Raw genomic sequence first — 14,627 nt, forward strand, 5'->3', positions numbered from 1 at the left:
ATTTAATTACCTTTATTTAATTTTATAGAATCTCTTGCTATCCGTCTTCATATTACTAGCTAGCTTTCTCTCATATTCTTTTTTTCCCTCCTTATTAATCTTTTTGTCATTCTTTGCTGTTCTTTATATTCTTTCCAACCTTCTGACTTGCCACCTGTCTTTGCATAATTATATGCTTTTTCTTTAAGTTTGATACTGTCTTAACTTTTTTAGTTAACCGTGGATGATGGGCCCTCCCCTTGGAATTTTTCTTTCTCATTGGAATGTATATATTCTGTGTATTCTGAAATATCCCTTTAAATGTCTGCCAGTGAACTTCTAATGACATATCCCTTAACCTCATTTGCCAGTTCACTTTAGCTAGCTCTGCTTTCATGCCCTCCTAATTGCCCTTATTTGAGTTTAAAATACTAGCCTTGAACATACTCATTTCACCTTCAAAATGAATGTAAAGTTCAACCATATGATGATCGCTACTTAGGGGTGCCTTCACCAGGAGGTTATCAATTAATCCTATCTCGTTATTTAATACCAGATCTAGTACAGCCTGCTCTCTGGTTGGTTCCAGAACATGCTGTGCTAAGAAACTAGAGTCGATAAGGCCCATGGCCAAGTCAGTCGCATTTCCTGCACCTCTGCTCTCACTCTTTTGATTCCCTCCAAGAAGTCTCCCAGGGTTTCCCACATTCTTACCTTCCACCACACCAGCCTTTACATTCAACAAATTATCCTCCAGCATGATTTCTCCACCAAACAACTTCCCCTTCCCACCAGCATTCCAAAAGGGTCATTCTCTCTTTAACACCCTGCTCCATGCTTCCATCGTTCCCAGCACCCGCTCCTCTTCCCACGACACCTTTCTGTGCAAATGCAGAATATACAACAACTGCCCTTTCACCTCCAATGCCCAGGGCACTCAAACACTCCTTCCAAATAAAACAGTGATCAATCGTACTTTCAGTTTAGTATACTACTTACAATGTGCTCTCCCCTATACTGGGGATTGCAAATGTAGGTTAGGTGATTGCTTTACTGAACACCGCAAGTCTGAACAAATGGCCTTGACATTTTAATTCTCTGCTCCACTCCTGCTCTAACTTTAAGTCTCCTACTTTTTTTAATGGAGTGCAATGGAAGCTTGAGGAACAGCACCTCATTTTTTGGCCTTATGGATGGTAACTGCCAAGGGGTGCTATGGTCAAAAATAAGCAAGTGAGAGACATGCTTTGGTCCCCTCATGCTGCTGCTCCCCTAGTGCTCACTCTAGCCTCCAACCCCTGTCCATTTCACCAGTTTATGTCATCTTCAAATCTGCTAACATTCTCCTTACAGCCTGCTACTTCTCAGATTAATTTGTCCAGGTCGTTAGTATGCGTCAAAAGGAGTAGTGATCCTTACAGCGACCCATGGGAGACATTGCTGTATACTTCCTCCAGTCTGAAATACAAATGTTCACCAATACTCTTTGTTTTCAGTTCCTTAGCCAATTTTGTGTCCATGCTGCTACTGCCCCTTTAATTCCATGGGCTTTAATACTGCTAACAAGTCTAACAATGTGGTACTTTGTCAAATGCTTTTTGAAAGCCCATCTGCACATCAACCACAGTACCCTCACTGACTGTCTCCGTTACTTCCTAAGAAATAGGAACAAAGATAAGCATATGGCCCCTCAAGCCTGCTCTGCCAAGCAATAAGATCATGGCTGATCTTCTACCTCAACTCCACTTTGCTGTCTTCATCATAGAACACAAAAAAGTTGGTCAAACATGATTTACCTTTACGAAATCCTTTAACAAACCCATTGGTAACCTATGTTTTTCCATTTCCCTTTCCTCCACATGAGACTGTATAGCTGAACGCTCTCTCCCCCTTCTAGGCCTCCCCATGACTCATTTATTGTTTTTATGCACCAATCTTTGATTCCAATCCACCAGGACCTGATTCCTTTTCAACTCACTGAAATTAGCTCCCGATCAGTTGAGTATTTTCATATGATTTTTCCTTACATTTTCTAATAACTATTCTAAACCTAATTATATTGTGATCACTGATTCTCAAATGCTGTCCCACCAAAATATCTTCCACTTTGCCAACTTCATGCCCCAGAACTAGATCCACCCCATCATCACTACTTTATTGTTCTTGCACCTTTTATGAAAATTGCCTACAAGTTTGCTCCTCCATCTTCTTTCCACTATTTTAAGGTCTATGATATACATCCACAATGTAGTAGCCAATAGCTCCATCTATTCTTAACTTTTCCCAAATAGATCCTGGCTTTTAACTCTCAAGTGTGTAATCTCTTTTTCCAGTGTGTAACAGCATCCTAAATCAAGACTGCTATATACCCTCTTTTATTTCCTTCCCAAGTTTACCAGAGTACACAGTAAACATGTAATATATTTAAAAATATCATCTACGGAAATAAGAAAAGTTGACATTAGCTTTTTTGTTTCATTAGGGGAAAAACAAAATTCGCGATGTGATGAACAATCTTCTCCACTGCAGTGTCAATAAACAGAACACAATGCATTAACTTTGAATGTAATAAAAAGTAACCTCTGCGTCCTGGGTACACATGAGGATAGTACTCGTAGTACAGGTCTGGCTGGTCGAGACTCCCGAAAGGCTCAAATTCCATTTCGGCATTTTGAAACAAACTCAGCTTCATCAACAAGGCTAGTCGCACAAACCACAGCTGTAATAATGAACATATTATTGTCATTAAGTCTGGACTGTAATAAGGTAACGTCTTAAAAATTTAAAATATATAATGTATATATTTACATACACACACAGTACCACTTTAAAAAGTGTTTATTACTTCATCATGGCTCACGTTTAATCTGATGAACTGTTGAGCCATACACGGAAGAAATTCTGTAGTTGACTCAAGTCTGTCAGTCAGCTGACCTCAGCTGGGATAACAGTAGGGTCAAAATAATTGGTCTCAGTGTTTCTGGATTTCACCAGGATTTCCAATCCTGACTGCTGTTGAACAACTGTCCTGGAATTATGTGGCATGAGGCTTGGCTGTGATGACCTTGGCATTGCCCCTTGGTGGTGTGTTGCTGGCAAACAAAAGTAACAACCATTTGGGTGAGGTACTGGAAAGTGATCAGCACCCATAGAACTGTTGCCTAGAAACAGCAAATGCCTTCAGCTAAAGATGTGGATAAGAGAGAAAACTGGCAAGGAAACAGGGGTGAAAAATGTACTTAAATGTTTTCAGCTACTGAAAATAAAGACGTCCACAATGCATGCCCAACTTTCAGCAATGGGCAATTAAAGAACCATCAACATTTACTATTAATGCTCCATATAGGAAACTTTTCCAACTCTTTCATGGAAAAGGGGTTGCGAAGGAAACACAAATTTCCTCCATTCTGAATCAGCCAACAGGGCTGTCATGAGAAGCCAATACTAGCACATTGGTTCACCTTTTCTCTTCCAGATTCTGACCTAACTTGGGCACAGGGCCTCAGCATCAGTCTTTCTCTGCAATCTTTAAGCATCATGGTGTGGTGAACCTGAGAGAATGGTCTAATGGCTGCAATGAACCTTGAACAGATGGGACAACCAAAGTTGTTAATTTATCAAGAAACTGGCAAGAACAAGGGGGTGGAAAAGGGTGACTATCAGTCATCCCAGATATATTCCTTTTTACCTGCCTGTTATGTCATTTTGAAATGGATATTTTGGCGTTAGGACAATTTTTCTTGTTATTTACTTGGTTAGTTAAAGATAGGCCAACGGAAGTACATGACACAAAATCTTGTACAAACCCTGTCTTTCCATGTTGAATTGTCAGAATTCTTCTGTTCTACATATGCTTATAACCAGCAGCACCACAAATAAAACACAAGACTCTTTCTCAATCCAGCTGGCTCAGTTCCAAATTGTAACCGGAGGTAAATTTTGTTTATAGTAAAAACAAGTTGGACCATCCCAAGTTTTTAAGGTTTCCAAATTTAAAAATAGTCCACTGCCTTACTTATAAAATCCATTGCATTGATTTATTTTTATGCTGAAACCATCAATGATGCCGATAGAGGATTTCATATGGGTCTTAGTATTCTGTATTTATATCTAAGTGGAGTTAACCAATGACAAAATGGACAACAGTGGTGGTCAATACATGATGCACGTTCTGCTCTTCAGAAAGACCACTGTTATTTAATGCAGTGCTCTGCCAAAAATAATCAGAGAAGAGGTAGAAAAGTGAGATGAGAATAGGCCAGAATCAGAGACGGAACACCTGCTAGTTGAGATACCTTGCCAATCAAGAGATAACATCAAATGAGAGTGAATTAGAGCAGGGCTATCTGTGTGGTTGCACAGGTTTTTGGTGAAGTGTGGAGGGTAGCTGGGGAGCGGGGTGGGCAGCACACCACACCCCCCACCAGAGGGGGACGGCAGAGGGGAGCAGGAGAAGCGCCAATCCCTGTCAGAGGGGGTGGGGGTGGGGAGTGGCTCCCAAAACACTACCGCCCCCACTCATGCCAGAGAGAGGCATGGTGGAGATGGAGGGGGGGAGAGACGACAGAGAGCACCAGAGAGAGAGCCAGTCCACAGTAGCGGCACTTGGTGTTTGGGTGTGTTGCGTGTAGGGAGACTCTGAAGGGAGACAGGGTTAAGGGATAGGATGCTGCATTCCAGCATTGGGAACTGGTGCGAGGAAGAGTGAAAGGCTGCAGCTTATAGTCTCTCACTTCCCCAGTGACATGATTAAGTGCACTGAATCAGTTGATAAAATTTTCTGTATTCATGTTTTCTTTATGCTTTTGATTTCACCTTAGTTTCATCCCATGTGCTTGTGATTTCACTCTTCCCCCTTCCTCCAATGTATTGTGTTCAGTGCCATATTTGTACATTACATGCATTTTTTAAAAATGCTTCAGAATGAACTTGTAAATTGATAATCATGAGATATCTTTGGTTGGTTGGACCGTGGAAAAATGTGAGAATCTCAGCCAAAGGGACAAGATTGGAGTATAGCAGTCAATTTGTAACTAAAACAGATCTATAACACATTTTTATTTGTATAATTTGTACATATGTATACATATATTATATATAAAATATTATGCATAAAACATATATACAATACTTGCATTGTGTTCCAGGAATGCAGGGAGCCTTTTTTTTAAACAGAAGAGGGTCTCAGAAACAAAAACGTTCAAAACCCCTGATCAAATTCACAAACTGGCCAATCTACCTGCACAGAATCTGTAGTGTGGTTAGTTGGCTGACCACTTTTTCCATAGCCTTGACCATGTGCTGTGAGTAGTCTTCCACAGAGATCAACAGCAGCTCTCCAGTTCTTAGTATTCTGTTAGCATGGAAAGAAACGTATCACTAATTCATCAATAGCTCAGGATATTTCAAGCAGGTGCATATATCGTAGCAGTGAATGTTACCTTAAGAAAGGCTGCTTTTAGGAAACAACGGCCATAGGATTTTTGTTCAGGCTAAGCATAAAAATTATCCAATAGGGAACATCAAAATACAAAATAACTTCAACATCAATCAACCAAAAAATACAGAGCCCCGGTTGAGGGAAAATCTTGGTCTTAACTTAGCCAAGAACAATGGGATGAACAGTTCTTCCAAGAGATCTATGAAATGAAGTGAGATCTATGAAATTGGCACTGTTTCTAGTAGCTACAAAAGTGTTCGTATTCCAGAATTCAAACTCACTACAAGAACAGTTGATGTTTGCTTTTCTTCTTTCTCCATTTCAAAGGAATCTCAACCTTCCACCAATATTGCCATCAACACATACAGCTTTACTTCGCAGATACTGTACTTGAACAAGAAGCATCCAATAAAACCATGAGACGTAGGAGCAGAGTAGGCCATTCGGCCAATCGAGTCTGCTTTTCCATTCAATGAGATCATGGCTGATCTGATAGTCCTCAACTCCACTTTCCTGCTTTTTCCCCATAACCTTTGATTTCTTTACTGATTAAAAATCTGTCTATCTCAGCCTTCAATATAATCAATGACCCAGTCTCTACAGCCCTCTGTGGTAAAGAATTCCACAGATTAACTACCCTCAGAGGAGAAATTGCTTCTCATCTCTGTCTTAAATGGGCGACACCTTACTCTGAGATTATGCCCTCTGGTCCTAGGCTCTCCTACAAAGGAAAACAACCTCTCAGTATCTGCCCTCACAAACCGCCTAAGGATCTTATATGTTTCAATAAGGTCGCCTCTCATTCTTCTAAACTCCAATGAGTACAGGCCCAACCTATTTAACCTCTCCTCATAAGAAAATCCCTTCATACCCAGGATCAACCTAGTGAACCTTCTCTGGACTGCCTCCAATGCCAGTGCATCTTTCTTTAGATGAGGGGACCAAAACTGTTCACAGTATTCTAGGTGTGGTCTAACTAGTGCCTAAGGCCAACATTCCATTTGCTTTCCTTAATACCTGCTGAACTTGTCTCACCACTTGTCTACCCACCTACTTTTGTGTCATCTGCAAACTTGGTTATAGTACATCCATTTTCCTCATTTAAGTCATTAATATATATTGTAAATAATTGTGGCTCCAGCACTGATCCCTGTGGCACTCCACTAGTTACAGGTTGCCACCCCCCCCACCCTTATCCCAACTCTCTGTCTTCTCTATTAGTTAGCTAATCCTCTATCCATGCTAATATACTACCACCAGTACCATGGGCTCTTATCTTATTAAGTAGCCTTATGTACAGTACCTTATTGAACACCTTTTGGAAATCCAAATATATTACATCTACTGGTTCCCCTTTATCTATCCTGCTTGTTAACTCCTCAAAGAATTATAATAAATTTGTCAGGCATGATTTCCCCTTCATGAAGCCGTGCTGACTCTGCTTGATTATATTATGCACTTCTAAATGCTCTGCTGTTACATCCTTTATAATACACTCCAACATTTTCCCAATGACAGATGTTAAGCTAACTGGCCTATAGTTATTTGTTTTTTGTCTCCCTTCCTTTTTGAATAAGGGTGTTACGTTGGCAGTTTTCCAATCCTCTGGGATTTTTCCAGAATCTAAGGATTCTTGGGAGATTACGACCAGTGCATCCACTATCTCTGCAGCTACTTCCTTTAATATCCTAGGTTGCAACCCATCAGGTCCAGGGGACTTATCGGCCTTTAGCCCCATCAGTTTCCCTAGTACTTATCCTCTAGTGATAGTTATTGTATTTGTTTTCTCCCCCTCCTTTTCCCCTTGGTTATTTTAGTACTTTTGGAATGCTATTTGCGTCTTCTACCGTGAAGACTGATGCAAAGTATTTATTCAACTCTGCCATTTCCTGGTTCCCCATTATTATTTCCCCAGCCTCATTCCATAAGGGGCCCATGTTCACTTTGGCCTCTCTCTTCCTTTTTATATATTTAAAGAAACTCTTATTATCTGTTTTTATATTACTTGCTAGTTTACCCTCAAAGTTTATTTTCTCCCTCTTTATTTTTTTTTGGTCATCATCTGTTGGTTTTTAAAACCTTCCCAATCCTCTGGCTTACCACTAATCTTTGCCACATTGTATGTTTTTTCTTTCAATTTGACACACTCCTTAACTTCCTTGGTTGGTTTATCCCCTTCCTAGAATCCTTCTTCCTCACTGGGAGATATCTTTGTTGTGAGTCATGAACTATTTCCTTAAGCGTCTGCCATTGTTCATCAACTGTCTTTTCTGCTAAACTCCTTTCCCAGTCCACTCCAGCCAACTCTGCCTTCATTCCTTTGTAATTACCCTTATTTAAGTTTAGCACAGTTGTTTCCGACCCAAGTTTCTCATTCTCAAACTGAATGCTAAATTCTACCATGTTATGCTGTTTTCTAGGGTAGCTTTCACTCTGAGATCATTTATTAAACCTGCCTCATTACACATTACCAGATCCAAAATAGCCTGATCCCTAGTTGGATCCACAACATATTGTTCTAGGAAACTATCCCGAATACACTTTATGAATTCTTGCTCATGGCTACCTCTGCCAATTTGATTTTCCCGATCTACATGAAGATTAAAGTCACCCATGATTAACGTGCTGCCTTTTTTACATGCCCTCATTATCTCCTGATTTATTCTCTGTCCTACAACATAGCTACTGTTAGGGGGCCTATAGACTACTCCCATCAGTGTCTTCTTCCCCTTGTTATTTCTTACCTCCATCTATATGGGTTCTACATATTCCGATCCAAGATCATTTCTTGCTATCGTACTTATTCCATCTTGTACTCACAAGGCTACCACAACACCCTTTCCTTCCTGCCTAACCTTTCGAAAAGTCACATACCCCTGAATATTTAGTTCCCAGCTTTGATCTCCTTGTAACCATGTCTCCGTAATGGCTATAAGATCATACCCATTAACGTCTATTTGTGCCGTTAATTCATTTATTTTGTTCCGAATACTATGTGCATTTAAGTAAAGAGCCATTAATTTTGTCTTTTTAACATTGTTTTCCCCTTTGACCCTATCTGCTGTTTTTTTTTTCGTTTGGACATTCTGGGTATCATTGCCTAAATAGTTGCCCGGCAATGCTGTTATATCCTTTTGCTTTATAAGCCTTTGTATCCTCTCTCCAGAACAACCCCCTCTCTAGTTAGTTTAAAACCCACTTACAGCCCTAGGTTTTTGATTCACAGCTCAAGTGAAGCCTGTCCCACTGGAACAACTCCCTTCTATCCCAGTATTGGTGTCATGAACTGAAACCCATTACTCCCACACCAATCCCTGAGCCACCCATTTAACTCCTTGACTTTATTTACCCTATGTCAGTTTGCCCGTGGCTCAGATAGTAATCTCGAGATTATTACCTTGGAGATTCTGTTTTTTAATTTAGTTCCTAACTGTTCAAATTCTTTCTGCAGAATCTCCTTTCTAGTCCTATCAATGTCACTGGTATCAATGTCGCTGGTACCGATGTGGACGACAACAACTGGATCTCTCCCCTCCCACTCCAAGTTCCTCTCCAGCCCTGAGGACATATCCTTAACCCAGACACCGGGCAGGCAACACAGCCTTTGGGACTCATGCTCACAGCTGCAGAGAACAGTATCTATCCCACTAATTATTCTGTCTCCTACCACTACCACATTCCTATTTCCTCCTATTCCTTGAACGGCTCCCTGTACTACGGGGACGTGGTCAGTTCGCTCATCCTCCCTTCAGCTCTTGTTCTCATCTACACAGCTTGCAAGAACCTCCTAATTGTTGGACACTTACAGGGGCTACCCCTGGGTCCCCATACCTTCCTTACCTGCAGTCACACCCTCCTGTCCCTGATCACAGACCAAATTTGAATGACCTAATCTGAGGGTTGTGATTGCCTCCTGGAGCAAAGTGCCCAGGTAACATCCCCCTCCCTGATGTGGCACAATTTCTGCAGCTCGGACTCCAGCTCCTCAACTCAGATCTGCAGGTTCCTCGAACCGCAAACACTTACTACAGATATGTTCGCTCTGGATCATCTTGGTGTCCAGCAGATCCCACATGCTGCAGCAGGAACACATCATCTGTGCTGCCATCGTTAACTTATTTAATTTAATTTATTAATTACTCTAGTGTCCCGTTGTTTACATTTTTCGTAATTATATTTTTTACACCAGTATCGACCCGATACTTAACAAGTTATTTTTAAGAGAAAATAAAGACTAGAGACCTAAACACAAACTATAGATCTTAATTTTACTTTAAAGGCTAGAAATATTCACCAATCCAACTCACCAATCAGCTGCTCTCCCCGCTCTTTTTAAATGAGATCTCCCCGCTCTTTGTTTAAAATGAATTCTTTACACTCACCCCACTCTTTTTGGAATCAAAAGTAAAAATGGGTTCTATTTCTTAACATTAAGATTCTTTTATTGTTTCTTTCAATTCTCTAACTATCCCTCTCACTTAAAGGTGACTCAGAGAGTGATAGTTTTTGTCCACGTGATTATTCTTAACGGATGAGCCTGAATGGCATCAGCAGGCATTTGATCAGAATGGCAATCAACGCTTTAATGCAATAAACCTGTCCTCACTCAATGCTTTTTTAATTCATTCTCAGGATATGGCTGTCACTAGCAATGCCAACATCTAGCACTTATCCTTAGTTGCGCTTGAGAAGGTGGTACGGAGTCTTTTTCCTGAACCACTGTAGTCCATGTGGTGAAGGTATTCCCACTGTGCTATTTGGCAGTTCCAGAATTTTGATCCAGTAATGAAGGAATGGCAAATTATGTCTAAGTCAGGAAGGGGTGTGACTTGACTAAGAACATGGAGATGATGGTGTTCCATGCTCCTGGAGATGTCACTGGTGGTAGATGTCACTGGTTTGGGAGGCACAGTTGAAGAAACATGCTCATCAGCATTGCTGGCATGAACTGCTGCAGTTAGTGTGAGTAAATACACTGGCTGATTTTATTCTCCCTTTAACACATGGACAGACTGGATGCAGGGTTGATGTTTCCTCTGGCTTGGGGTCTAGAACAAGGGGTCACAATCTCATGATATGGGGTAGGTCATTTAGGACTGAGATGAGGAGAAACTTCTTCACTCAGTGGGTGATGAACCTGTGGAATTCTCTACCACAGAGGGTCTTGGAGGCCAAAACACTGAATATATTTAAGGAGGAAATAGTTTTCTAGACTCTAAAGGCATCAAGGGATATGGGGAGAGCGTGGGAGTATGGCATTGAGAGAACGGATAGCCATGGTCATATTGAATGGCGGAGCAGGCGCGAGGGGCTGAATGACCTACTCCTTCTATTTTTCTATGTTTTCAATGACAAAGAGGTCAATTATAGCACCCTACAGTCATGTTAACTGGAGATCAGTGAATGTGAAATAGAACATGGCTTAACAGTTGAGACTTTCTAGGTCTCTATGGCATCATGCTGCATTTTTTCACTGCAGCTCACACCCCTTCACACACTGAGGAGCACAGAGGTTTACCTGCATAAAAACAATTCCAGATACATTTTGTATCCTATATTAAGCACACCCTTTTTCAACTATCCACACAATCAATGCTTAGCAAAAATAACATGGAAAAAAAGGAGGTATTTTCACATGAAAACTGCAATATTAACTTTTTAAACAGTTTATGATTTGGCTGCTTACAAAACAAAATGTTACACAATCTATAATAATGTCAGCTAATGAAGGCCTAATTGTAATAACTCTAAATTAGAACAATTTTCTTCTGCAACTGTGTTTTCAGATTGTTCTTCGTGCATTAATATCCGCATCTTACCTATGCCTACATGCAGAATGATCCAAAATACCTTCCAAGAGGAAACAGGCTGAATCTAACATATTTATGATGCCCTAGTTATCTAGCTGGAGTTCATCAATAGGGTACCTATAAAGGAAAGTCCAACTAATCTACCTATGTAGCAAATCCAAAAATACCCCAGCTCACCAGGCCAAATGTGCAAAATTGAAAACCCATTTCAAAAGAAAAACCAAAAAAGTGACTTATACTGAGGATCACTGTCAAATCGATTCAATAACATGCTTGAACCAGGACAGTTCAAAGTAATACATTTAGTTCGGAGACTCTTCTTTTCCCTCCCAAGTACAGGGAGCAATGGCACTTCTGGGGGAAGAAAACACATTGAAGTCACCAGTTTCTTGGTAACTTCTTCAGTATCTCTTAGTTTCTCAAGACGCCACCTGTACAGCTCACAAATCTTGTAAATCTTAAGTAAAAGTTGCTGCAGAAGTTATCAAGTTAAGTACAATGGACTATCTTTAGCTGTCTTTCTAGCAGATTGCTGATCAAACCACTTGGTTTATCTTGTCTTGTCTTTTCATTCCATCTCAGAGGCTATGATGTTATGGCCCAAGATCACCCCATTATTAGATTCACAGAAAGAAATATTGTGAATTGAAGTTTATCTTCAATGAATACACCAACAAAAACGACTCAGTCATCACTGAATAAGCCCTTCTGAGCATAAGGAGATATAAATAGAGCTTATAGAACATGAAACAGGCCGTTCGGTCTAACTGGTCTATGCCAGAGTTTATGCTTCAAACAAGTCTTCTCTCATCTAACCCGAACAGCGTAACCTTCCAACCCTTCCTACTTCATGTGTTTATCCATTACCGCTGAAGCGCATCTATACAATTGGCTTCAACCACTCTATGTGGTAGCAAGTGCCACATTCTAAGTACTCGTTAGGTAAAGAAATTTCTCCTCAAATCGCTATTGGATTTATCAATAGCTATCTTAGTAAGGTTCTAAACAAGTCTCACATAACTTAACTGCTTTTCAATTCTTTCCTGCTAGAAATGAACCTCAGTACCTTGTTTGTTATTTTTAAATGACCTTATTAAACCCCTCACTACTTTTAGTTGTTTGGTAGTACAGAACATGAGTATTGCTGAAAAGAAGAGACATGTCTTAGCTTTTCGTCTTGCACTCAGCAGGATACGTGCAAGAATACCAATGTAAGGGGGAAAAACAATTTTTACTGTGTGTGAAGACAGTGCTGATTGGTTGGCAAGTGGCATTGTCATGGAGAATGCACCACTGATGGTGACTGACAGTTCACTGCCAAGCATTGTTTGATATTTAAACCAGGTAGCTTGACCCTGATTGGTTAAGGCATTGCCCTGAAGAATGAGTCAGCGACAGCTCAGATAGAGTGGACATGTAGTACATTTAACTGATGCTAAAATCCCTAAGGTGGTCACGTACAGTATTCACAACTTAAACTTGGATACTGCCTGTGAGGTAGGCCAAGATTAAGGTTCAAGGGTTCCTTGAAAGTGAACCTGAAGAAATGTTGCAAGTCTACCATGGACTTGGAGAAAAACACATAAGAAAAAACTACCTGGGGAGTGATCTCAAGTAGTTGCTTCCTTCGGACAGAAAAGCAGCAGCAAAGGACAATAGATAAGCTAGGCCAGGCAGTCCTAACAAAATCAGTCAATTCATCCTTCCCTGCACTGTGGAAAGCCATGACGGTCTGTAATTGAGCTCCACAGCCAGGTTAGGACACACAACAGATGACTCTACATATCGAGAAATGGCCATCTTCAATAACCAACGATGACGATATCTGTACCCCTCGATTTCTTAGCACCTAAATCCCTTTTAGACTCTTATTCCAAGGTGTATTCTTTCTACCAAAAAGCATAATACAAAGCTGAATTTTCTTCTTGCAGGGAAATTTTATTTCCAATTGCCACTTCTACCCCAACAACCTCATTAAGATCAGGGCCAAACCTGCACTTCCATGGTGCAACATTTGATTGTTAATTTTAATTAGTTTCTAATTCCGGAAACTTCAGCTGTAACCTTTGTTGAAATGTCTAAACAATGTTTCACTGGCAGAACAGCTATAACAATAAACACCTACAGGAAGAAAATCACCATCGATAGTTTAAAATGGTTCTACAGCAGTTGCTAGATATTGAGGGTTCCTGTAATATAACGTAATTACATTTATTACTTTATCTTGAATATACATCAACTATGGATAAAAGCAACAAAAGTATTAAAATGCATGCAGTCAAGCAGGAAAATAGGAACAGGAGTAGGTAATATAGCTCCTTGCATCTTTTCTGCCACTCCATTAGATCATGGATCATCTGTATATCAAACTATTTACCATGAATTACATAGAATACACAGCCCTGAAACAGATCATTGGGCCTAACGAGCCTATGTCGATTTGTTCTCCACTCGAGCCTCCCCTACTTCCTCATCTAACTATCAGCTTAACCCTGGCCTTTCTCTCTCATATTTATCTTGCTTCCCCTTAAATGCATCCATACTTTTTGCCTAAACCACTCTCTGTGGTAGCATGTTCTGCATTTTCACCATGCTCTGAGTAAAGGAGTTACTTCCAAATTCCCTATTTGATTTCTCGGTGACTATTTATATTGATGTTTGCTTAGAAACGCAATGCCAGGGTCCAATCTAACGAAACCTTTCATAATTTTAAAGACCTCTATAAGGCCACCCCTCAGCCTTCCCTTTTCAAAAGAGGCACAGCATGTTCAACCATTCCTGCCAAGTATGAAATGACATTTCTGGTATCATGCTTGTAAATCTCTTTTGCACCCTCTCAGCACCTCCATATGCTTTTTATGTGACCAGAACTGTACACTACAAGTGTGGCTTAACCAAGTTTAGCCTAACTACCCTCTTTTTAATTCTATCCCTCTAGAAATAAACCCTAATGCTTTTTGCATGCAAATTTCAGAAGGCTGCAAGAACAATAGGGTAGTGATAATGGGGGCCATCAACTGACCTAACACAGACCAAGATTAAAAAGTGCAAAGGCAAGGAGGGAGGGTAGGAATTCTTTAAACGTGTTGCAGAGAACTTTCTTGATTAGTATGCTTCCAGCCCAACAAGAATGGAAGCAGTGCTGAATCTAGTCCTGGAGAATGGAATGGGGCAAGAAAACTTTGTTTCAGCGGGAGAGCATCTGGGGAAACAAGGATCACAACAACATTATGTTTAGCGTGGTTTTGAAAAAGGACAAGGTAAAGGCGCTCAAATGGAGGAAAATTGATTTTAGCAAGTTAAAAAGGGATCTGGCTCAGGTCAATTGCAAACTAGGATTGAAAGGTAAATGAAAGGTCATGAAAGGGGCAATAGTTAAACTAAACACAGTGCGATGA

General features: G+C 40.4%; 1 protein-coding gene across 2 annotated transcripts in view; it reads right to left on the reverse strand.

The window, feature by feature from the left end:
* trappc12 (trafficking protein particle complex subunit 12) overlaps positions 1-14,627 on the reverse strand; it is a 77,120-nt gene that overhangs the window by 46,536 nt on the left and 15,957 nt on the right. For both annotated transcript variants that reach the window (XM_078541680.1, XM_078541679.1), the window contains exons 4-5: positions 5,219-5,332; positions 2,560-2,698 (exon numbers count right to left, since the gene is read on the reverse strand). In XM_078541680.1, the coding sequence (XP_078397806.1) occupies positions 2,560-2,698; positions 5,219-5,332 (253 nt within the window). The remainder of the gene's footprint in view (positions 1-2,559; positions 2,699-5,218; positions 5,333-14,627) is intronic.

Source organism: Cetorhinus maximus, chromosome 5, assembly GCF_964194155.1.
Source record: "Cetorhinus maximus chromosome 5, sCetMax3.hap1.1, whole genome shotgun sequence".
NCBI lineage: Eukaryota > Metazoa > Chordata > Chondrichthyes > Lamniformes > Cetorhinidae > Cetorhinus > Cetorhinus maximus.